The 22,728-nt window shown below is 48.6% G+C and overlaps 1 protein-coding gene across 1 annotated transcript in view; it reads left to right on the plus strand.

The window, feature by feature from the left end:
- The first annotated feature begins 2,867 nt into the window (after positions 1-2,867).
- FAM169B (family with sequence similarity 169 member B) overlaps positions 2,868-22,728 on the plus strand; it is an 86,501-nt gene continuing 66,640 nt past the window's right edge. The window contains 1 exon segment of the mRNA XM_029952589.1: positions 2,868-2,904. Within this exon segment, the coding sequence (XP_029808449.1) occupies positions 2,874-2,904 (31 nt within the window). The 5' untranslated portion in view covers positions 2,868-2,873.

Raw genomic sequence — 22,728 nt, forward strand, 5'->3', positions numbered from 1 at the left:
AATCCTTTTTTCCCCCCTGAAGGAACAAGTATTCAGGTATTATGTGAGTAATTTTAAAAAGTACACAACTTTAAAAAAGTAACAAAGTCTTGAAGAAGTATGCTTTATTTTTTTAAAAATTTAAAAACTATTTATTTTTGAGAGAGAGAGAGACAGAGACAGAGACAGAGACAGAGTACAAGTTGGGGAGGGAAACACAGAATCTGAAGCAGGCTCCAGATCTGAGCTGTTAGCCCAGTGCCAGATACGGGGCTTGAACTCAGGAACCCTGAGATCATGACCTGGAACAAAATCTGAGGCTTAACCAACTGAGACACCCAGGTGCCCCTAAAGAAGTATGCCTTAGAGATTAATAAGCCTTAGCTCCGTGTGCCAGTAGCAACACCCATGATTATCAGAAGTTCAACAAAGATGCAAGGCTCCCCAAAAGAGACTTGTTCCCACCCCAGGGCCTTTGCACTTGCTGTAACTTTTGCCAATTCCCCCTTCCCACATGCTTACCTCCCTCACTTTCCTCATGTTTTTTACTTCTCTTTCTCTGTTTTAAACATTTTTTCCTCCTAGCCCATATTTACCATACTATTATGTTTTATCTCCTGCTCACTTTCACCCACTAGAAAGTAGCCTCCAAAGACAAGGTTTTATTAATTTTGTTCACTGCTGAATGGCTACAATGGAAAATGTAAGATTTAATAGACGGAGGCAGAGACAGAGGCAGAAAGCTGTTATTGGGATCTGCGATTCCCGGGGGGAGGTTCTGTGACTCTGGAAGTGGGGAGTCAGAGATGTCGTGCCCTATAAGGGAGGGTGAGGTATTTTACGGGTGAAAGAGTTCCGGGTTTGGTCTTGGGAGGGCAGATTACCAAATAAGGGCATTTTAGGGCCATGGTGGGGTGGGATTGGTTGCCTCCTTTGGCGAGGAGATGGGAAGCTGGAGTTTCATGATTGGCTGTTTTCAAACAGCGAGGGACATTCCAGGTCTGTGGGTGGGGTGGGGGTTGTGGGTGCACGGAGTTCATCTCCCACCCACAGCAAAATGGCCGCTCGGTTGCCATCTTAAGGTAACTCTTACAGAGAACAGGATAGGGCACATCCTAGCAGCCTAAAAAGCCTGTGTTTATTAAACAGGACAGGTGTTTGGAGAAGTTAAGTGCTTTGAATGCTATTGCCCAGGGAGCTCAGTGTTTTCATAGCTGTAGAAAATGAAACCTCAAACTTTCAAGAAAGTGACTCAAGAGTGGATCTAAGGAGGGTCTCCAGCTCAGGTCTCCATTAACTTGCACACTGCTATGAAAAGTACTGGAAGCAAAACAGGGGCCATTTTTCACCCTATGCATGAGGATGTTCTGTGAGAACTTTCCTTCCTGAAGCGAGTTACCGAGAGTGAAATGCAGGGACACAAACGGAGATGGTGAATGGGTTTTCTTTTAGTTTGGCCAAATGGCCCCAACCGAGTGTTGGCAGGTCCTCAGTCCTCAGGAGAGTGCACAGCAGAGCAGGAGCTCAGGGTTTTCAAGGGCTTTGGCAAGACAAAATACGTCATCATTTAGTTCACCACTCATAGTTTACAGCATTCTATAGTGTCAATCATATTTTGATACACAAATGTAAGATTTAGCAGAGACCTATCAATTTTAGAGTTCTTTGTCTCAGGAGAAATTTGAAGTGATCAATCATAGGTCCGAAGGGGAGGCGAAGCAGGTGCACAGAAGTGAGAACTTGGTGGTTAAAGGGCTGGAACTAGCAACAGTATCTTAGAAAACAAGTTCACCTCTAAGTTATAATTTATGGGTTATATTTTAGGACTCCCAGAGCTCAATTTCCCAACCCTTGATTGTTCAAGCAGAAAACGATGGGAGAGTGAAACAATGGTTGGTGTTTTTCCATTAGGGTTGGCTTGACCCGAGGAGGGTCTTACAGTTCTCCTGTATGGTAAGCCTGTTGCTGGGTAAGTAGGAGGTTCCCCTGAGCAGCTTGTTGCTGGGAGTGGAGGGACAGGCTGGCAGATGAGTTCTAGACCCTTCTGTCCTGTGACACAGGCCCAGAAGGACTGCGGAATGCTGCTCAGGCAGTGATCCACAAGGGCGAATTTCAGGACTGCCAGCCAAAGAGAGCAGGCACTAGCTGACTGACCATAGACCCATGAGTTCAAGGCAGTTGGCAATTTAAAACCTCCCCTGCACCACACCTCCCCTGTAAAAAACAAACAAACAAAAACAAAATAAACACAACACCTTGAAACATGCCAAGAAGAACTACTGGAGAAAACAATTGGCTGTCGTTGAATTATGCTATTTCAAGTAAGTACAAGCCTGAACATTTAATAAATGCAAGTATTAGTTATCAGCAAAAACGGGCACATTACAGGCACCAGAAGACATCTGAACAGGCAGAAGAGATTATTAGATGCCCTGCCTTCTGTGTGACATTCATGGTTTTTGAGTTAGTTTTAAACTGTGTAAATGTTCGAAAAGGCATAATGCAAATAATCCTGGTCCTCAGAAATACTAACAGAAGGAAGTGAGAAAGGGCTCAGAATGGGGGTACTGGGTTTGGGCACAGAGACAGTGGCCATGGGATGGGATGCAAATAGTTTTCTCTTCCAAAGAATTAAGGGCAACAATAAACTCCTCGGGGGTGTCGCACTGACTTTGCAAACTGGGGAGTTGGGGGGGGTCGCTGGACGGCGCAGCAGGGGGTCCCCCAGTGCGAGAGGCGGGGCAGGGACACCTCTCCGGTGGGAGCAGAGATCCGGCGCCGTCCCGGGGGAGGGGCGGGTCTGCCTCGGAGTGGGGGCGGGGGCATCCCCAGTCGGAGAGAGGAGGGGGGAGGGGACTGGGAGGGGACCGGACGCAGCGCCGCGGGAGCCCAGCATGGAGGCGGAGGCAGCTGGCGGAGCCTCAGGTAAGCGGGGCCGCGGGCGCTGGGGCCCGGAGCCCGGAGCCGGGTGGCCTCCCCGGCTGGCCGGCGTGATGGCCCCTCCCCACGTGTCGGGTTTCAATGGCTGGGCTGGCCTGAGAGCTCGGGGCCTCAGCGCTGCAAAGCGAGACCGTAAACAGCACGCCGCGGCCAGGAAACTTTCCCCGGAGTCGGCGCCAAGGCGCCACTAGCAGCGCACCTGTCGCCTCCAGGGAACTAGCTGGGCGGGCGGCCCGGGGCGTCGGGTGCGTGGCCGAAGGTGGCCGAGGCGCTCACCGCCCGGGAGGGGTAGCCCTGGAGGGATCACGGTCACGGTCACCGGTCTCCCGCGCGTCTCCGGGGCCACCGGGCGTCCGCACCGCTGACCCGAGCTTGGCGAGCTGACTGCCTTCCCAGCCTTGGTGGCCTTGTCTGTGAAATGGGAACTGCACAGCAGGAGAGAAATCAGTGTAGCAGCTCCGGTTACAGCGGTCGCTCTGCTCCCCGCCGCCCCCTCCCCACCTCGGGGACGGCTTGTTTTAAACCTGGGCACCTTGCGAGGCGGGCGTGCGACCCCAGCCTTGCAGGTCAGCCGGAGAGTCAGAATTTGAGGGCGCCTTCCCCCCAACACTGAGTCTGTTTCCTCCTGCGGGGCCCAGGAGGGGCCCTGTCCCACCCACTCTCCGGAGAATTAGGCCAGAATCAGGCCATTCTGACTCTGAAAGCCCGTGGGACAAATCCCCAAAATGCTTTCCGTCTCCCGAAAAGAATGTTTGGGTGGGAGCTGGCGTAGGGGCGTTGGAGGCTGAGAAAATGCCTCTTCCCCTCCTGCATCCTCTTCCTCCGGCGGGGACCGGCAGCCAGAAGGGCCTGGTGGCCAGGTACTTCCCGTCCCCTCCGTCCAGTCCCGCCACGAGGCGCGCGGCCACAGATGGCCAGCTCTGCCCCCGGTGCAGTCAAACCCCAGACTGGCCGCTGTCTCCCGCCACACATTTCTGTAAGGAAAAAAAAAATCCTACAGAAGCTCCTCTGCCTTTTGTTGAAAATCAGCAGCGGCAAATGACTCGTTTTTTACGACCTCCATTGAAAAGCTGTGACTTTGAGTTGCTTCCCCCGATTTTTAGAGTGAGTTAAGGAGAGGAGATGGCTCCTGGCCAATTGTATGAGTTTTCCATTCCTGGTGAAAGTTTTCATTGGTCTAGAGATTGAGAAATCTCTGTTTTTAGAGGTGGGGGTGGGGGATGACACTGTTGGGTTTTTTATTTTTTTCCCCCTGTGGTCCTTTCTGGAACATTGGTCGCCATGGTTGTGGATAGTGAGCGCTGGGCCAGTTTGTTTGAGAACTGGGTCAAGAAACAAAAGTGACTTGCTCTTCTGATCTCGTCTTCAGCGTCTGCAAGGTGGAGAAGATTTCGCTCCCTTAGGGACTTACTGTACAGGAATACTTTTGATATTTTCAACACTTAGTGAATGGGCTCAATCCCTAGTTTCTCCCTTCGGCTCCTCCTCTGAGTGTACCATGGATCAGAGGGTTCCTCCCAACCACTGCCTCAGCACTGTGCTAGTCTACCCGGCCTTTCGACGTTTAATGGGAAAAGCAAGGGTAATTTCATCTTCTGGAAAAGTGTAGTTGGCCTGAACGCTTTAAGGATTTTCCTGTATTTCTTACAGCGTTTGCTGTGGCTTTCGTGGTTGTTGATGGACCAGAGGCCACACGGCAGTTACACATTAATCATTTCCACATGCGCTAGAGCCTAATGGATTGGAGTCTTACATAGCTGAACCGTTGCCCAAGCTTTGATAGCCCATTTCCAAAAAGGGCTTGAACAAATTGTGTCAATGGAGGAATTCTTTTTCCTTTAGCGAGGAAGCATTAAACTAAGAAGTATGCTTTCAAATAAGGCTGTGTCCTGGTCCCCACATGTTCTAGCCCTAAAATGTAGGGGAAGAGTATGTGACATTCCCATGGGAGATGAGCCTCCCTAGTATTGGGGTGTCTGGTTGGGGGGTACAATACAGTGGGGCTCGGCAGCTACCCCGAAGTAATTCAAGACATGCCCCACGGTGCGGGCACGTGCACACACACACACACACACACACACTCTCTCTCTCTCTCTCTCTCTCTCTCTTTCTCTCTCTCTCTCTCTCTCTCTCTCTCTCTTTCTCTGAGGGTTTGTATATGTTTTGAATTTCTCTGATGTTGAAGAAGTTCTTAGGTACTACCCGACCATCTGTTGCTGTCTTTTTAGCTTAGAACATCCTGGAAAAGAAAAGGAAAGTCAGACACAGTCCAGTTCTGTACCCCTCATCTATAAAATAAGGACTCAACCTACCTTGTAAGGGTTTCAGGTGACCCAAAGCTCATCACTGCCAACTGCTGGGCCCATGGTAAAATTTAGGGTCCCTTCTGAGAAGGCCATTTGTTTTGCCTTTGATCCCTTCTATTTACACCCCAGATTGAAGGGTTTGTGAGAATGGCCTATCTTGATCTCCATTTAGAAAGTCAGTTTAGGGGAGCCTGGGTGGCTCAGTTGGTTAAGCATCTGACCCTTGGTTTCAGCTTGGGTCATGATCTCACAGTTCTGGGTTCAAGTCCTGTGTTGGGCTCTGCACTGACAATGTGGAGCCTGCTTGGGATTCTGTCTCCTTCTCTCTCTTCCCCTCCCCTGTTCTCTCTCTCTCTCTGTTTCTCAAAAATAAATAAATTAAAAAAATAAACTATTAAAAAAAGTCAGTTTAGTGTTCCAGGTGAGAAAAGTTAGGTGTTGACAATTTGAATGGTCATAAAGCAGAGCTTTATAGACAGGAAAGCTAGGAGCTTACAAGGAAGACTCCAAAGGACAGGTTGACTCTGAAGCTTGGGTTGGGGGAACCTGGACAGTGATGACGCCAGTAAAGGAACCAACTTTCAGAAACATGGGGAAAACATGGAGCAATCTGGACACAGGGATTTCAGAATGCTCCAAAACATTCCACCCATTGGTGATACTGAAGAGTTAGTCAGAAACACTTAGCTACGGAGTGTGGGAGGATCTAGAAAGGGCGGTACCTACCCTGAGCTCTGTTGGGGACCCCTGGAGGTCTGGCGAGGGTGTCCCCTGGGCAATGGGAAGAGGAGGGGAGCTGAGGGCACAGCCTGAAGGCTCCGAGAGGAGGAAGTTCTGAGATGATGAGATATGGACCCAAAGGAGGAGAGACCAGAAAGCAAAGAAGCCCGGGGCAGGGCCTGGTGCTGAGAGAGACTGAGGCAGGTGGGACCGGGGTCGGGGGTGGGGGGGGCGTGCGTCAGGGCAAGGGAGAAGCAACTTGCCTAATGTCACCTGCTAGTAAGTGGCAGATTGGGATTTACATGGGGGTGGTGGTAGGTGGGGGTTTGACTCCCCAGAGAAAGGAGCCTGTCTTAAGGGTGATGTTTGATGTAGAGCCCCTCCCAAAAAGAGTGTAGGCTCAGGGAGGAAATAATCCATGAGGCAGTTCCTAAAGGGCCTCCTTCCTTAGGGACGACCTCATGTGAACATAAGACAAAAAAAATCAAATATTTATCAGCCACTTTGGGTCTTCACTAGTTGGTGGTCCAGAAGGGTCCCCATAGAGGCATGTGGACGTGGCAAGTCTGGGCACATGATCTGAGTCTCTTGCAGCAGGGCCCCTTTGGAAATAGCGGAGGGGGGCTGGGCTGGCCACTTGGACTCGTGTCACTGTTGCTAAGTGCTTTCATGGCCCTTGGCAAGTCTCCATCCTTCATCAGGAAGGAAGGGAGAAGATGGGATGGTCTCTAAAAACCCAGTGGGTCATGAAGTTTGTCAGTTACTTCTTACTCAGCCAGACTGCAGTCTCTCTGAGGGCAGGACCTTGATGAATCTTTCTTCTCTAGTGCCCCACTCTTACTTGGCACATAGCAGGAGCTCCACGAGCTTTGAATGGAGAAATCATTTCCTGTTAGGAGCTGGTGAAAACTGTTTTTGGTTGTGCGGTTGCAGGATTACTGCATATTGAGCGTATGAGGATATAGGATGATCCAGGTTGATCTACCCTTGCTGGTGCAGGCTGTCCCTGGCCAGGGCGCTGGTCAGTCCATTCTGTGGAATATCTTTCCCAGGTCCTTGTCCTGGGAGGCCTGGGTCCTGAGCAGGTCCTCCTAATGGCTCGGGCATTTCGTGTTACCCCTCCACCCCCCATTTGCCACCGTTGGCTGTGATTCCTTGCCTATAATGGTATCCATGCTATAGATGGTCCTTACTCCATTTCTAAACAAGGGCCGTATAATATCTGTGTTAAATGGGCTTCTCCACTGCATGAAGCCGGGCCAGAAATGACTCGTGTTCTGACCTCCTCCTGCCACGTCTTGGCAGAATCGAGTGAATGATCGAGTGGCCAGGACTCGGGCCGGGTGGTGGGAGGGCAGTGGGCATTGAGGTGTTATCTTTCTGACCTTTGAAACCCTAGTCTGCTGACCAGCTGACTGGCCTTAGCTCAGTTCCTGACAGCAGTTGGCTCTTCTTTGTAGCTTAGCCTTGGGAAATTCCAAACAGAGGATTGTAGAAAATGGCTCTGTTTTCTGCTGTTCCGAAGTGGTGTAGAAAGAAATTGCGGGGCAAAATTCAAGCACATTTTGGGGTCAGATGCCCCTGGTGTCAAGTGACTTTCAAAGTCAGGGTTGCTAGGTTGTGGGGGCCTTGGCATTAAGACTGACTGTCTTTAGCAACTGAAGGTTGGGGCCTTTGAATAACACTCATTAGGATGTAACAGGTGTGCTTGGGAAATTCCATGCTTTTTAGTGCATCCATCCTGTTGTGGGTTTTCTTTTCCAAGGCCCTTGATCAGCAAGCTGGGGTTGGGGGTGGGACACACAGGGTGTCTGAATCCAAAGGCCACTGTCTGTTGACATCTGGGCAGGTCATTCCCACCCCACTCTGGCCCCCCGGGGAGCCCTCTCATATCAAACTCTTTGCCTTCCCGATGCCCAGGCAGTGGGCTCATTTCCCACTTAAACAAATACCTGTTGTCTGTCCAGGAGTAGAAACTTTTCAGGGTGTGTCTTTGCTTCTCCAAAGGAGGGCAGCCCCAGGGCCATTGGGACCCAGGCAAGATAGAGGTTTGGGGGCCTCAAGAGAGGGCTGAGAGGGAGCTCCCGTCCATGTATGTGCTGGGGGCTCCCAAGGCCCAACCAAACTCTTCTAGACCGCTCCTTTTCCCGGACTTGCTAAAGTTAAGATAAATGTGCTTTTCTTGGAAACCGAGTTTCTAACCACCACTCTTGAATTGCATTAAGAGAGGGAGAAAGCTATGTTCATTTCTTCATTGCATTTTGCTGAAATAAACCCTAATCAGAGTTCCTGAATATTTCATTCGGTGGTAAGAGCTTAAGAAGATGTTGTGGAGACTTCCCCAGTGTGTAGACCTTCCTCTGGCAAAACTGTCCTTGCCCAGTTCTCTTCTGCTACTTCGTGGACTCTTTTTGCTGAGTGGATGTATGTGGGTAGAGGGGTATAGTGCCCAAAGTGAATTATAGTTGGTTGTTGGTTTTGAACTTTATACCTACCAACAAAGGATTTCTGTAATGTATACATACTGCTTACATTTCGGCTCTTAGAACATCTTGGGGAAAAAAAATTATGCAGAAAGAAAGGTATTGCTTTGTGTTCTTTTTCATACAACATGAACACGGAATAAAAATATTATTAAAATATTAAGAACTATTTGGGTAAAGACACTAATGAAACAATGTCCTTCCACTTAAGCATAATCTAGTTATTTGTTGATGAATATTGTTTTATTTTTTAATTTTTTAATGTTTATTTTTGAGAGAGAAAGAGGATGAGTGGGGAGGGGCAATGAGAGACGGAGACACAGAATCTGAAGCAGGCTCCAGGCTCCGAGCTGTCAGCAGGGAGCCCGATGTGGGGCTTGAACCCATGAACTGCAAGATCATGACCTGAGCCGAAGTTGGATGCTTAACCGCCTGAGCCAGCCAGGTGCTCTGATGAATACTGGTTGTTAACCATAACAATTAAATATGAGTATCAACAAATCATCTTGTTTTTTTGTGGTGCCTGGGTGGCTCTGCTCGTGCTCTGTCTCTCTCTCTCTCTGTCTCAAAAATAAATGAACTATTAAAAAAAGACCCAGACATCTTGTTTTAATTTTTTTTAATGTTTCTTTATTTTTGAAAGAGAGAGAGAGACAGAGCATGAACAGGGGATGGGCAGAGAAGGAGACAGAGAGAGACAGAGTGTGAGCTGGGGATGGGCAGACAGAGCAAGAGGATACACAGAATCCAAAGCAGGCTCCAAGCTCTGAGCTGTCAGCACAGAGCCCGACTCAGGGCTCAAACTCATGAGCTGTGAGATCATGACCCGAGTGGAAGTTGGATGCCCAACCAACTGAGCTACCCAGGCGTTCCTCATTTATTTTTATACTGAGATACCCTCCCCCCAACCCCTGCCCTAATTCTATTTTTTCTCTTTTCTCTTTTGAAATATGATACATATATTTCTATTCTTTGGGAGGCTAACTTAGAAATTCTATGTTTTTGTTTTTTAAAGTTTATTTTTATTTGTTTGGAGAGAGAGAGAACAAGTGGGGGAAGGGGCAGAGAGAGAGGGAGACAGTATCTCAAGCAGGCTGCATGCTGTCAGTGCAGAGCCTAATGTGGGGCTCAAACTCAAGAACCTTGAGATCATGACCTGAGGCAAAGTCAAGAGTGGGACAGTTAACTGACTGAGCCACCCAGGTGCCCCTCACTTCGAAATTTTAAAATGTATGTTAACTCTAATTCTGAAACGAATCAATTTTAAACTTCCTTTGAATCATGTGAAGGCCTTATAGTGCTTCCATTTCAATGATCCCCTTCCCAGTTACATGTTAGCACCTTTGTTCTAATTTTTGATTTCCTGATTTCTAACGTCTGATGATCTGATTCTTTTTTTAAAAAATTTTTAAATGTTTTATTTATTTTTGATACACAGAGAGAGAGAGAGAGAGAGAGAGAGAGAGAGAGAGAGAGAGAGAGGGTCAGAGAGAGAAGGAGACACAGAACTGGAAGCGGGCTCCAGGCTCTGAACTAGCTGTCAGCACAGAGCCCGACGTGGGGCTTGAACCCACTAACATGAGATCTGACCTGAGCCGAAGTTGGAGGCTTAACCAACTGAGCTACCCAGGCGCCCCTGATGTTCTGATTCTTAACTTCCCCCACTCAGATACGTTTGTTTCATCTGGTCAGCACTAGTCGGCACTGGCTTGAATTTTATCCACATGTTTATTCTTTTCTTTGTTCCCGTTCCTTCTTAACTAACTTACCCTTGAGGTTCTTTCCCCTTTCTCCTGGTAGGTATCCTTTAGAAATAACTTTAATGAGGATTTTCTGGATGCAAACTCCCTCAGGTTTTGTTTTTCTAAACAGTTCTTTATTTGTCCATGTTCTTGGAAGTTACTTTTGTTATGTGAAGGATTGAAGTTCTTTTCCTTCTGCCCTTGAAAAATGTTCTTCCATGGGGCATCTGGGTGGCTCAGTCGGTTGAGCATCCGGCTTCAGTTCAGGTCATGATCTCACCATTCATGGGTTCAAGCCCCATGTTGGGCTCTGTGCTGACAGCTAGCTCAGAGCCTGGAGCCTGCTTCAGATTCTGTATCTCTCTCTCTCTCTGACCCTCCCCTGCTCACACTGTCTCTCTCTGTCTCTCAAAAATAAGTAAAAAACATAAAAAAAAAAAAAAAGAAAAATGTTCTTCCATTGTCTTCTGGCTGCCATAGTTGCCATGGAGAAGGCTGCTGTCAGTCTACCCACCATTCCCTTGGAAGATCTGTCTTTGTCTTCTGGCTGCTTCTGTGGTTGGTCATCTTTTTGTGTTTGTTGTTTTGCAGTTTGATCACAGTGTGTCTAGGTGGGGACTTTTCTTTTTCTTTTTTCCTGCTTTGGAGATTGGCTGGGATTCCGATATCTGAGAATCGGTATCTTTCATTAATTCTGGAAACATTTCAATTGTTATTTCTTTAAATCTCGATTCTTCTTTATCCTATTTTCTCCTTCTAGAACTTCAGTTAAGATTGATACTGGACCTTGTCGTTTTACTTTCCCTCTTTCTTAACCTGCCTGTTATATTTTCTGCCTGTGTCTTTCTGTGCTGCATTCTGGGTAATTTCTTCCTGATATATTTTCTAGTTCGTTGACTCTTTAAGACATTCATTTCTAGAAGTTCTGCTTCCTTTCCCCCTAGAATCTTATTGGCCAAACAAAAAATGTTGGCTCTTTAAATTTCCTATTTAAATTTCTTCAGACATTTAAGATCTTCATCTTCAATACTGGATGATTTCAATATCTACAGTCCTTGTGGGTCTGGTTTAGTTTGTGCTGACCCTTTGTGGCCATTTATTTCCTCATATGTTTAGAGATTTTTGAAATCAGGTCTGAATGACCCAAAGATGGTACCCTTCCCTCATGCCCAAACTCAATGGCCCTTGTGGCTCCATGCTGGGGAGATCTGACAGGACAGTGTCCTTTTGTGCTGCACTTCATCTGTCTTTTCTGACGGGCTCCATTTGTAATACCTTAAGTAAAATGGTTAGTGTTTTAGAATGATGTACATCTCATTCTCTTCGTTGGCAGGTTCATCAATTTCCCCCTTTGGAAAGACCTAGGATTTTAGCAGACTTAGATTGCTTCCAATGCTAGCTTATAAATCTGTCACAGGCTGAAAACTCCCAGTAGAATTTCATTGACTGTATCGAGGGGAGGGGGTAAAGTAGAGGCCACCTTGGCCCCTCACCCCATGTATCCAATCAGCAGCCAGTTCCCGCTACGTCCGCGGCCCATCTGACTCAAGCCTGCCATCTCTTTCTCGTTATCTCCATGGCCGTCTTTGGTCCAAGCCATTGTCATTGGCCGCCTCAACCTACATTGCCTCTGGTTTAGTTCCGACGGCTGTGAGTTCCGGAAGGAGTAAGCACACACTGCAGCTATGATGCCCTGTTGGGGACCTTTCAGTCACCTCCTCTTGCCTTTTCCTTGAATCCCAAAGTCAGGAACAAGGCCAGGGCCCTGAGACTTTGGCCTCTGCCTGCCTGCTTCCTGTGAGTCCTGTCCTTCATCCCTTGGCCAGCCATGGTGCAGGCACACTGGCTGACCTTCAGCGCTTGGAATCCTTCTGCTCCTCTCTTTCTCCGACATGGACTGTTCCTTCAGTCTTCGGGGCCCTTGCCCCTGCTCTGCACAGGGCTGACATTTTATTCTTTGGTCCTCTGCTTAAAGATTACTTTCTTAGATCGAATTTCCCTAGTCATCTTGTCTCCTGTCTCCCCTTCCCTTCTCCCGCCATGCCATGGGGTATTTAACGTTTTTGTATCTCCCTGACCAAACTGGAAGTTCTAGAAGAGCAGAGACTCTGTTTTTCTCCAGTATTGCCCAGCACCCCTAAATGATGTCCTTGATGTCTTATGTTACACATCTTAACATAGCTTTACAGCAGAAAATTTTGCGAACCTTTGCTGTGGGGTTGATATTGAATGTGACCTGGGTCTGATTAGACCTCTTCTTAGGACCCTGAGGGGATCAGGGAGACCTTGGTCTAAGCTGATGTCACCTTTGGGCAGGGACCCTGGGAGCAGGTATCATAGAGGCCTCAGGGTATTACTGTATTATTATTATCTTATTTACTTATTTTTATTTGTAACATTAATTAATTATTTATCTTTTACTGTATTATTATGTTAAAAAAACTGAAAGGGGTTTTATTTTTTTTTTCCCCTCCAAGCTTCAGAGTAGCTACCCAAATGACAGTGCACACTCAGTCTGTCCTCTTGACTTCAGCCGCCTCCCAGCCACTGCTGTCATTGGAGGGTGGCTCATCTGGATGGTGGGCAGAGGTGGGCATCATTGCCCTGTGACTTGGGTGGCAGGAACGAACCCTCGGCAGGTAGCAGCGCGCTTAGGCCACTCCCACCTTGCCGTTTAACCCTTTGTGAACACATGTCCTTTTCCTTCTTACGAGGTTTTCAAAGTATGGTGCATGGTTTTTTTTTTTAATTTTTAATGTTTATTTTATTTTTGAGAAAGAAAGACAGAATGTGAGAGGGGGAGGAGCAAAGAGAGAGAGAGACAGAGGGACACACAGAATCTGAAACAGGCTGCAGGATTCAGGCTGATAGCACTGAGCCTGATGTGGGGCTTGAACTCGAGAATGGCGAGATTGTGACCTGAGCCAAGTTCGGATGCTTAACTGACTAAGCCACCCAGGCGCCCCCCCAAATTCAGGTTATAAATTACGACTGTTTGGTCAAAAGACTTGGATAGACCTTTCTCCAGAGAAGATGTACAGATGGCCAGCCAGCATGTGAAAAGATGCTCAAAGCATAATGATACCACTGCACACCCTTCAGAGTGGCTGTTATCACCCCCCAACCCAGAAAATAACAAGTATTGACAAGAATGTGGGGGAATTGGAACCCCTGTGCACTGTGGGTGGGGACATAAAATTGTGCAACTACTGTGGACAGCAGTATGGTGGTTCCTTAAAAAAAATTAAACATAGATGGGGCACCTGGGTGGCTTATTCAGTTAAGCATCCAGCTCTTGACTTCTGCTCAGGTCATAATCTCACAGTACGTGAGACTGAACCCCTGCATCAGGCTCTGCACTGACAGAGAGCGCCTGCTTGGGATTTTCTCTCCCTCTCTCTACCCCTCCCTGACACGTGCATGTGCAGTCACTCTCTCTCTCTCTCAAAGTAAATAAATAAATTTTATTTAAATAAAATTTTAAATGTTTATTTAGTTTTGAGAGAGAGAGAGAGAGACTGAGCTCGAGCAGGGAGAGAGAGGGGAGACACAGAATCCAGAGGAGGCTCCAGGCTCTGAGCTGTCAGTACAGAGCCCAAAGCGGGGCTCAAACCCACGAACCTTGTGATTATGACCCGAGCCGAAATTGGATGCTCAACCACCTGAGCCACCCAGGTGCCCCAAATAAATAAACTGTTTTTTAAAAAGTTAGAAAAAAAATTAAACATAGAATTACCATATGATCTAGCAATTCTAGTTTTGGATATATACTCCCAAAAGAAGGGAAAGTAGAACCTAAAAGAAATAGTTCTAAATCCAGGTTCATTGTAGCATTATTTACAATAGTCAAGAAATGATAGTGGTCCAGCCTGATGTGGGGCTTAAACTCATGAATGGCGAGATTGTGACCTGAGCTGAGTTTGGATGCTTAACTGACTAAGCCACCCAGGCGCCCCCCAAATACCGGTTATAAATTATGACTGTTTGGGCAAAAGACTTGGATAGACCTTTCTCCAGAGAAGATATACAGGTGTAATATTATTCAGCCTCAAAAAGATTAATTTAAGCAGTGCTGTGCTGAGTACAAGCAGCCTTTAGGTGCTGGCACACAGTACATGGCTCTCGACATGATATACATTAGTCAGCAGTGGCGCTGGCCAAGGCTCTCCTGGAAATCTTAAGACCTGAGTTTGAGTCCAGCCCTCCTCCTGGCTTTCTGTTTTTGAACTTCCGTTTCCACATCTGAAAAATGGGGTGAGGCTCTGTGTGCTTTATTGACTTTAAAGAGTTGACATAAGTTTCAAACAAGCAAGCACTTGTGTGAAAGCTTTTTGTAAATCTGGAAAAAAAAACTGTAAATGGAAGATGTACATTTTATTTATTTTTAAAAAATGTTTACTTATTTTGAGAGAGAGAGAGAGAGAGAGAGAGAGAGAGAGAATCTCAAGTCAGTGCAGAGTCTGACTCAGGGCTCAGTCTCACAAACCTTGAGATCATGACCTTAGCGGAAATCAAGATTCAGATGCTTAACCAACTGAGCCACCCAGGAGCCCCAAAGGGTACATTTTAGTGTGAGAACTTCTCATTAATACTGTAGCCTCTTTCTCCCAGCTAGTGCTTTTTAAAAAATTTTATTTTACTTATTCTTTTTTAAGTAATCTCTATGCCCAAGGTGAGGTGCAACTTCCAGACCCTGAGATTAAGAGTCGTGTGCACTTGCGCGGAGGCAGCTAGGCGGAACTTGGTGGGAACTGACTTTGATGCGGCTATTTGTATCTGGTGTGTGCTTCTTCTTCTATGTTTTAGTTTTACACAAAAGATCCAGTGCTTTTATAGAAACCTAGCTCCCTTAACACATTTCCAGTTATTGGGGAGCAACTACCTTCTCTCTAAGTAAATAATTTTTGAGGATTAAAGTAAACCCATTCCTTTTCTTAATGTTTATTTTTGAGAGAGAGAGACAGAGTGCGAGCAAGGGAGGGGCAGAGGGAGAGGGAGACATGCAATCTAAAGCTGCTTCCAGGCTCTGAGCTGTCAGCACAGAGCCCAACGCGGGGCTCAAACTCACGAACTGTGACATCATGACCTGAGCTGAAATTGGGTGCTTAACCTACTGAGCCACCCAGGCATCGCCCCTGAACCATTCATTCAAACTTTCCCATTCATTCTCCATGTGTGTGGTAGTCTGGGTGATGAGTCTAAGTCCTGCGCAGTGTGCACAACAGTCTAGAGCTGGGATGTGGACACTTAGGACTGGTCTATTTTCAACTCCATCTGATGCTTTGCACAGGACTGGGCGGGCCAGATAGAAGCCCATCTTTTCCTCTGCTTCAGAGGTAATACTGTTTGCAGTGTAATAGACAAACATATATAGGGATACGATTTTCTGGATGAAAGTTTGTGAAGTCTTGGGGCGCCTGGGTGGCTCAGTCGGTTAAGCATCTGACTTCGGCTCAGAGCATGATCTCACGGTTCGTGGGTTCGAGCCCTGCGTCGGGCTCTGTGCTGACAGCTAGCTCAGAGCCTGGAGCCTGTCTTCAGATTCTGTGTCTCCCTCTCTCTCTGACCCTTCCCTGCTCACGCTGTCTCTCTCTCTCTCAAAAATAAATAAAAACATTTAAAAAATTAAAAAAAAGAAAGTTTGTGAAGTCCATTAATAATCACAATTTTGGGGTGAGTTCTAAGAAATGTTACTGTGGGAGAAATGGGTAAAAGCATTACGTTGATGAGGAGTTATTGTTCTTCCTCTCTGTGCGTGCTGTGTGGTTTAGGGCTCTGGTTCCACTCTGGACAGTTGCTCCCCACAGCCTTTCCCATCAGCATCGGGGCCATCGTGTGTCGTGGTGGTGTTACTGACACGGGGCTCGGTTTTTTCACAAGTTCTCAGTCAGCTGCGCTCAGGACGCAAAGAGTCAAGCTTTCTGTGTTCTCTGAGCCTTCTTCCTTCTCAGTAAAGGTTAGACAAATAACGGCACTGTGGTGATGACCACGAGGGACACAGCAGCTCAGGTTCAGGGGTGAGGACAGCCCGAGCTCCCTACAGTTGTCAGGGTCAGACGATTACAGGTTACCATCATAGGAAGTGTGCATTGGAGATGCTGTTTCATCCCCCCTGCCCCAAACAGGGCTTCGCATTTGTCCTTGGAAGGGACACCTCTTTGGATGGAAAAAGAACAGGCAGTGTGTTTCATTCCCACCTCATATTCTTTTGAATGATTCAGGGGAAAAATAGTTTTGTCATTGTGTCACTTACCTACAAGTAAGATGCACCAGTGCTCAGATTACGAGACCTCGGTATTAAAAGCAATTAGGATCTCATAAACCTTTGTGTGGGTGGCACATAAAGTCATCGGCATATTTTACCATCTTAGACTTGGGACAAGTGATTTATTCTCAGCCAAGGCAATGACAAGTTGCGAGTGGGCCAATACTAAATATGTGATAACAGCGACAGGCTCCCTGTCAATTACCCGGGAACGGAACCTTCGCGTCACCACCTGCAGACCTCTCCCAGCGCGCTGCCGTTCCCTGACAGTTCTGCTCATCTGCTCGGAAAACTCTAACATATTCTACAGTCTGTCTTTCCAACTTTCTGTGTTTTTTCCCCCCCCTCAATTCTTTGCTAAGAATATTTTGGCAATCAGATGCTCTTCAAAACCAACAAAAATATCTGAGCGTATGTTTGCTTCACCTTCTGTTTTCTACTCCTTTCTGAAGATGATCGCTCTGGTGACACTGTGGCTCCCTTGCCTGGTGGACCTTTGGGCTCCAGGCATTTGCATATTTGCTCTTTGTCTGAGAGCGATGCTTCCTTGTGCCCTGGTGTTACTTCAAAACACTCTTCCCGGGGCCCTGGTGGCCCAGTTTGTTGGGTTGAGTGTCTGAATCTTGATTTTGGCTCAGGTCAGGATCCCAGGGTCATGGGATTGAGCCCTGAGTTGGGCTCTGTATGGAGCGTGGAGCCTGCTTGAGTCTGTCTGTCTGTCTGTCTGTCTCTTTCTCCCCCTCCCCTGCCCCTCTCCCCTGCTTGCATGCTCTTTCTCTCTAAAATTAAAAAAAAAAACACACACACTTAATATACCCTCCCTCCCCCAAACTTCTCTAAGTTGTGCTTCTCGTCTGTCAGTATTTTGGACAGAGTGGTCCCTGGTTAAATAAGCTTGGGAAATAGATGCAGGATTAAGCAAATTCCACTGCTTCAGGATTTTTCCATGTTCTGCTTGCTGACAGGCATGTGGAAGTCCCAGCACGGAGCTCTGAGTACCGCGGGCCCCCTTTCTGAAACGTGCCGGCCTTGGGAACCCTGTTCACAGAATATTGTACGGAGCTAAGTGTTCACGGGATGCACTTGGAAAAATGCTGGAATGGCAGGCGGAGAGTCACAGTGAGGGCTGTGCAGACTTGGATTCTTTATAGGAAGTAATTGCCAGGCAATGTTTTGTACAACTGGGGGCATTTCTCATGACAGGTTTCCCCTGCTCTCTGCAAATCGGCTGGAATGGTATAAAGAGAAGAGTCAATTACCATTAACTTACATGGAAAAATTTTTGAGCATGTTTAGACCCAGAAATAACCTGGCGTCGGCTTTTCTGATACCTTAGGACACATCTTGCTAAGGGACACATAATATAAATTGCGATAAAGCACAGGTGCTTCCAGACGCTGTTCCGAGTCCTGGCAGCTGATGCTGAGATGCTGGGTGTGGTTCCGGGGAAGGAGCTTGTCCGGCTGCTCTCACCGCTCAGGGTGTGCGCCGTGTCTCGGAGGGCTCCCTGCAGAACCGATGCCCAACGCTGTTCTTGCTTCTCACCTTTTATCATAAAAGGAAAAGTCCTCTTTGGATTTCTTCAGGGAAGAAATCCAGCTCTTTCCGAAAAGCAAAGTGGCATCATGCAAACTTGGGAAAAGCAGGGGAAAGCTGGATACAAAACAGCCCTCTTTTGATTTTTAGTTAACCATACTCATCCTTTAAGTTATGAGGGGTTGTCAGTTTTTAGGCATCCTGTGGTGAATGCTCTGGAGGCTCAAGATGAAGTCTGCATGGCGAATACTGAGTTTTAAAGCATATAGCTCAAAGACACACAGCTCTGGGGGTGCATCATGCAGTAAAACACATGCCTCGCGAGAAATCAGGGAGCCTGATGAGTTCCTGGTCCTGAATCCTGAGTGAATGGCGGGGGGCATTTGGGAATCCTCTCTCATCGGGTGCTGTCCTCCCTGCCTTGGGTGTACGGAACACCAGGGTTCAGATCTGCACGGACACCTCTTGCTCCATGCTTTCTGGTCCCTCCTTGTGCCCTCCTCTCTCTGGTTACAAACTAGTCTCCATGTTTCCTGCTAAGTCCACAATTAGTCACTTAATCCTCCTTGGCAGGTTTCTTCTATAGTATGGATTCTTTCATAAAAGTTACTTTAAAATTTTTTTTAATGTCAATTCATATTTTTGAGAGAGAGAGAGAGTTGGAGAGGGGCAGAGAGAGAGGGAGACACAGAATCGGAAGCCCTCCAGGCTCGGAGGTGTCAGCATAGAGCCTGATCCGGAGCTCGAACTCACAAATCACGAGATCACCCCGTGACCAAAGTCAGATGCTTAACTGACTGAGCCACCCGGCTGCCCCTTTTCTAAGTTCCTTTTAGAAGAAAATTGATTTGTGAAGAAAAAGCAGACCACTTGTGTGAAAAATAAAGAAAACTAAAAATTAAAAACATTGTATATTAGGAATATCAACTCTTAATCATTGTTGAAAAATAAAAGTGGAATACTACCTTCTAATTTCATATTCTTAATTTTTTTCATGTATTATGAACAAGAGTCATTAGCTGTAATTCAAGAGTGACAACCCCATTACTACAAAAAAAATCCAGTGATTGCAATCAGCTTTTCCGATGACATAATGCCATGCGGTTACTGATGGGGTCGACATTCCAAGAGCAGGGCTAGTAAAATTTAAAATATTTTATTCATGTCTCTCATGATCATAGTCCCATATGAGACAAATCTCACTTTGCTAAAATGAAAGAACTTTCCTCGTCGTCGTGGTGAGGTGGTATTTGGAGCAAATATCTTGCAAGTGGTACTGAATAAAGGGTTAAGCGCTGATCATTGACATCTTTCAAGGTCTTGATTAAGTGGCATTGCCTTTTTTTTCTTTTTGAGAGCCAGAGAGCACAAGCAGAGGAGGGACAGAGAGAGAAGGCAACCGAGGATCTGAGGCGGGCTCCGAGCTAACAGCAGTGAGCCTGATGCAGGGCTGGCACTCATGAAATGCGAGATCATGACTTGAGCTAAAGTCGGATGCTCAACCGACTGAGCCACCCAGGCGCCCTAGCATTGCTCTTTACATTGGGAGGACCAAAGAGTGCTCAGAAGGCTCTAGAGCATTAGGCTTTGCCAGACTGAGCAGCGCTGGCTGGCCTGGTAAGTGGCGGTGGCTGATCAGCAGTGGGTGACAGGCAGTGGCTCCGGAGTGCTGGGTACCTTTCATGCAGCCCTGGCATCTTTAGTACAAAGATCCTGAATGATGTGAGTATTTTCCCTAGAAGTGTGCTTTCAGAGGTACTGCGGGGTTATTCTAGTGACTACAGCAAACATATGCTTAAAGTGAATTCTTAAATGGGGGCTCATTTGGGGATTTCATTTTATTACAGTCTGCCATGAATTATCATTCCAACTGGGTGCCTTTTTCACAAAAGCATTTTACGTTGTACTGAAAAGATTACATTCTTTTGGCTTTGGAGAAACATTTCCTGTTCAGTTGAAGCCAGTAAAGACTGTTCGCATTTCACATCTGGAAGCCTCTGCCCGGAGTCTGCCTTCCATCCGCGGCGAGGCCGGTGCGGCGGCCTCCAGAGCGCCTGCGCCTCACGTCCCAGACTTGTTTACTTCCTGGAGGCCCCCGGGCACTGCCCCAGTGTGCCCTTGCAGTCTGGGGGGTGAGTGGGTGGGAGGCTTCCTTCCTGTCGCGGGGTCTAGAGTGCACGTGTGTGTGTGTGTGTGTGTGTGTGTGTCTGTGTCCTGGGCTGGGGAGGAGCCTCTCTTCCTGACAAGTTGGGGAGGGGTCTTTCTTCCTCTGGGAGAGCAGGGATCCTCTGTCCCAGCGGGTATTGAATGTCCCCACCCTCCGCTGCCTGAAACAGCTTCCCCCTCCCTCCCCTCCCCTCCATCCCCCTCCATCCTCTCCCCATCCCCTCCCCCTCCATCCTCTCCCCATCCCCTCCCCCTCCATCCTCTCCCCTCCCCTCCATCCCCCTCCCATCCTCTCTCCATCCCCTCCCCCTCCATTCTCTCCCCTCCCCCGTCCTCCGTCCCCTCCCCCTTCCTCCCCCTCTACCTCCCTCTCCCCCACTTACCACCCAGGCGGAGGAAGAGAACTAATGAAAATCCCAAGGACTGAAGAGTTGACCCGCTTCCCCTAGGCTGGTCCCAGGACACTTCTGGGGGGTGCTGGGGCCTCTGCCCCGCTTTGAAGGTTGAAGGGAAAGCGAACCTGGGTGTTGCGCTGTTGTGCGGGGCCTGAGGGGTCAGCAGCTGCCCTCTGCCTCCCAGGGGGTTCGCTGTGCCCTCCCGGGTCCTGTCCCCCAGAGGCAGGCCTGGTTCTGCTAGTGGGCTACCTGCTGAGAGGACCCCCACTCCCCTAGGGTTCTGCCCCTGGGCCCCACTGGCAGTAGAGGCAGGAGGCCAAGGGTGTCTCCGGCTTACTGCCCCTCCCCCGAGTTCTCTGAGGGGGTCTCCCAGCCTCAGCAGCGGAAGCAGCAGGGGAAATGATTTCATGGTGTGGAAGGAGCAAAACACATTCATTGCATTTCTCCTGACCACAGGCGACCAGGACTGATGCCTGGTAACCCTTGGCAGCCTGTAGGGGAGCCAAACAGGAGCCTCCCTGAGCCCCCACCCCAGGAGCATCCAGGCTTTCTGGGCCCTGTGGCCGTGGTGAGGCGCCCCCTCTCTCGAAGCCCTGAAGACCACTGCGTCTTCCCTGACCCTGGGCCCCCAAGGGGCCAAGTTCAGCCTCTCGGAAGAGCTGGTCCATAACTCTCCTGGAGTGCACTAGAGGCCTGGGGTCTGACAGGCACTGCTCCTGAGAAGCGTCCAGCAACAGAGGGTATAAGCCGGGGTGGGGGTGGGGGTCTTTATTTGCTCCTGAGATGGAGTTCCTGGGGGCAGTTAGGAAAGCCTGTCTGTTGAAGCTGTTTTCTTTTCTTTTTTTTTTTAATTAGTTTTTAAAATATTTATTCTTGAGACAGAGTGCGAGCAAGGGAGGGTCAGAGAGAGAGGGAGACACAGAATCTGAAGCAGGCTCCTGGCTCTGAGCTGTCAGCACAGAACCCGACGTGGGGCTCAAACCCACGAACCCCGAGATCATGACCTGAGCTGAAGTTGGACGCCTAACGGACTGAGCCGCCCAGGCGCCGGGTCTTGAAGCTGTTGTCAAGCGTGCGTGCAGCTTGACTGCCTCTGGGTTGAAGCAGCCCTCTCTCCAGTTTGTTTTTCTTCATGCCTTTGAACACGCACAGGCTTTTTTCAGAGATGTGGAAGCCGATTGTGTCGAGGAAGTGAGGAGCAGTTTGGGCAGAGCCCATCTAGCCACCCACCCGCCAAAGCCCTCTGGGCCTCTGGGCGGAGGGCCTGGGGAGGGGTCTCCGCGGTGGGAGAGGAGAGAAGAGTGCGCAGCACTCCCTGTTCCGGGCTTGGGGGACAGTGGGGTCAGGCTGCCTGCCTTGCCCACCGAGTTCATGTATGTGATGCCCTCGTGGACTGAGGATGGGGGGTGGGGGTGGGGCGCAAAGACAGACTCAGTCTCATCCTAAGCCAAGTTGGGTTTCGAACATAGGACTCAGAGGCCCCCAGAGCCCTTGTCTTTTGGGGCTCCGTGAAGGCTTCAGGGAGTGCTGATGTTTGAGATGGGCCTTGGGGATGTCACAATAGAAGGAGTCGGGGTGCAGGTTCCGGAGTGTGCTGGGTGGAGGGGGCATGGAATCATAAAGGGCCTTCGGGGCAGGGTGGGGGAGATCGTTTTGATGGGTTCACTGACATAGTCTGAGTGTTACACAGGTTCTGAAATCAGCCAGGGCTTCATGATCTGCTGCTGCCACAGACTAAGCCAGGCACTCTTCTCTTGGCCTCAGTTTCCTCATCTGTAAATGAGGGTTAAGCCAACTCAGTGAGATAAAGGCTGGAGAGCAGTCAGCATCCGGCTGGTCCTCGGCCCCAGGGTGCCTAGCTGGGGTCTTTTGCTTGGTGGCCGAGATGCTGAGGGGAGACAAGTGAGGCAGGCTGGTCTCGGTGACAGGCTGGACGTGGACCCTGAGGTAGGAGCCAGGGTTCCAGCTTGGATCCATCCAGGCTTGGAAGGCCGGGCAAGGAGTAGGGGGGCGGGGGGCCTACGGGCTCAGCCTGGAGCTACATCTGGTCAGTTTCTGGGGCTTCTGGGCTCAGTGGGAGGAGTGTGGGCCTCCTCGACTCTGTGTGTGTGTGTGTGTGTGTGTGTCCATCCATCCACAAGTGTGCCTCTTTTGCAATAGAATATGTTGGCTATCCAGAGGTATAGCCCTTTTTAG

The sequence above is a fragment of the Suricata suricatta genome, chromosome 9 (assembly GCF_006229205.1).
Source record: "Suricata suricatta isolate VVHF042 chromosome 9, meerkat_22Aug2017_6uvM2_HiC, whole genome shotgun sequence".
NCBI classification, from domain to species: domain Eukaryota; kingdom Metazoa; phylum Chordata; class Mammalia; order Carnivora; family Herpestidae; genus Suricata; species Suricata suricatta.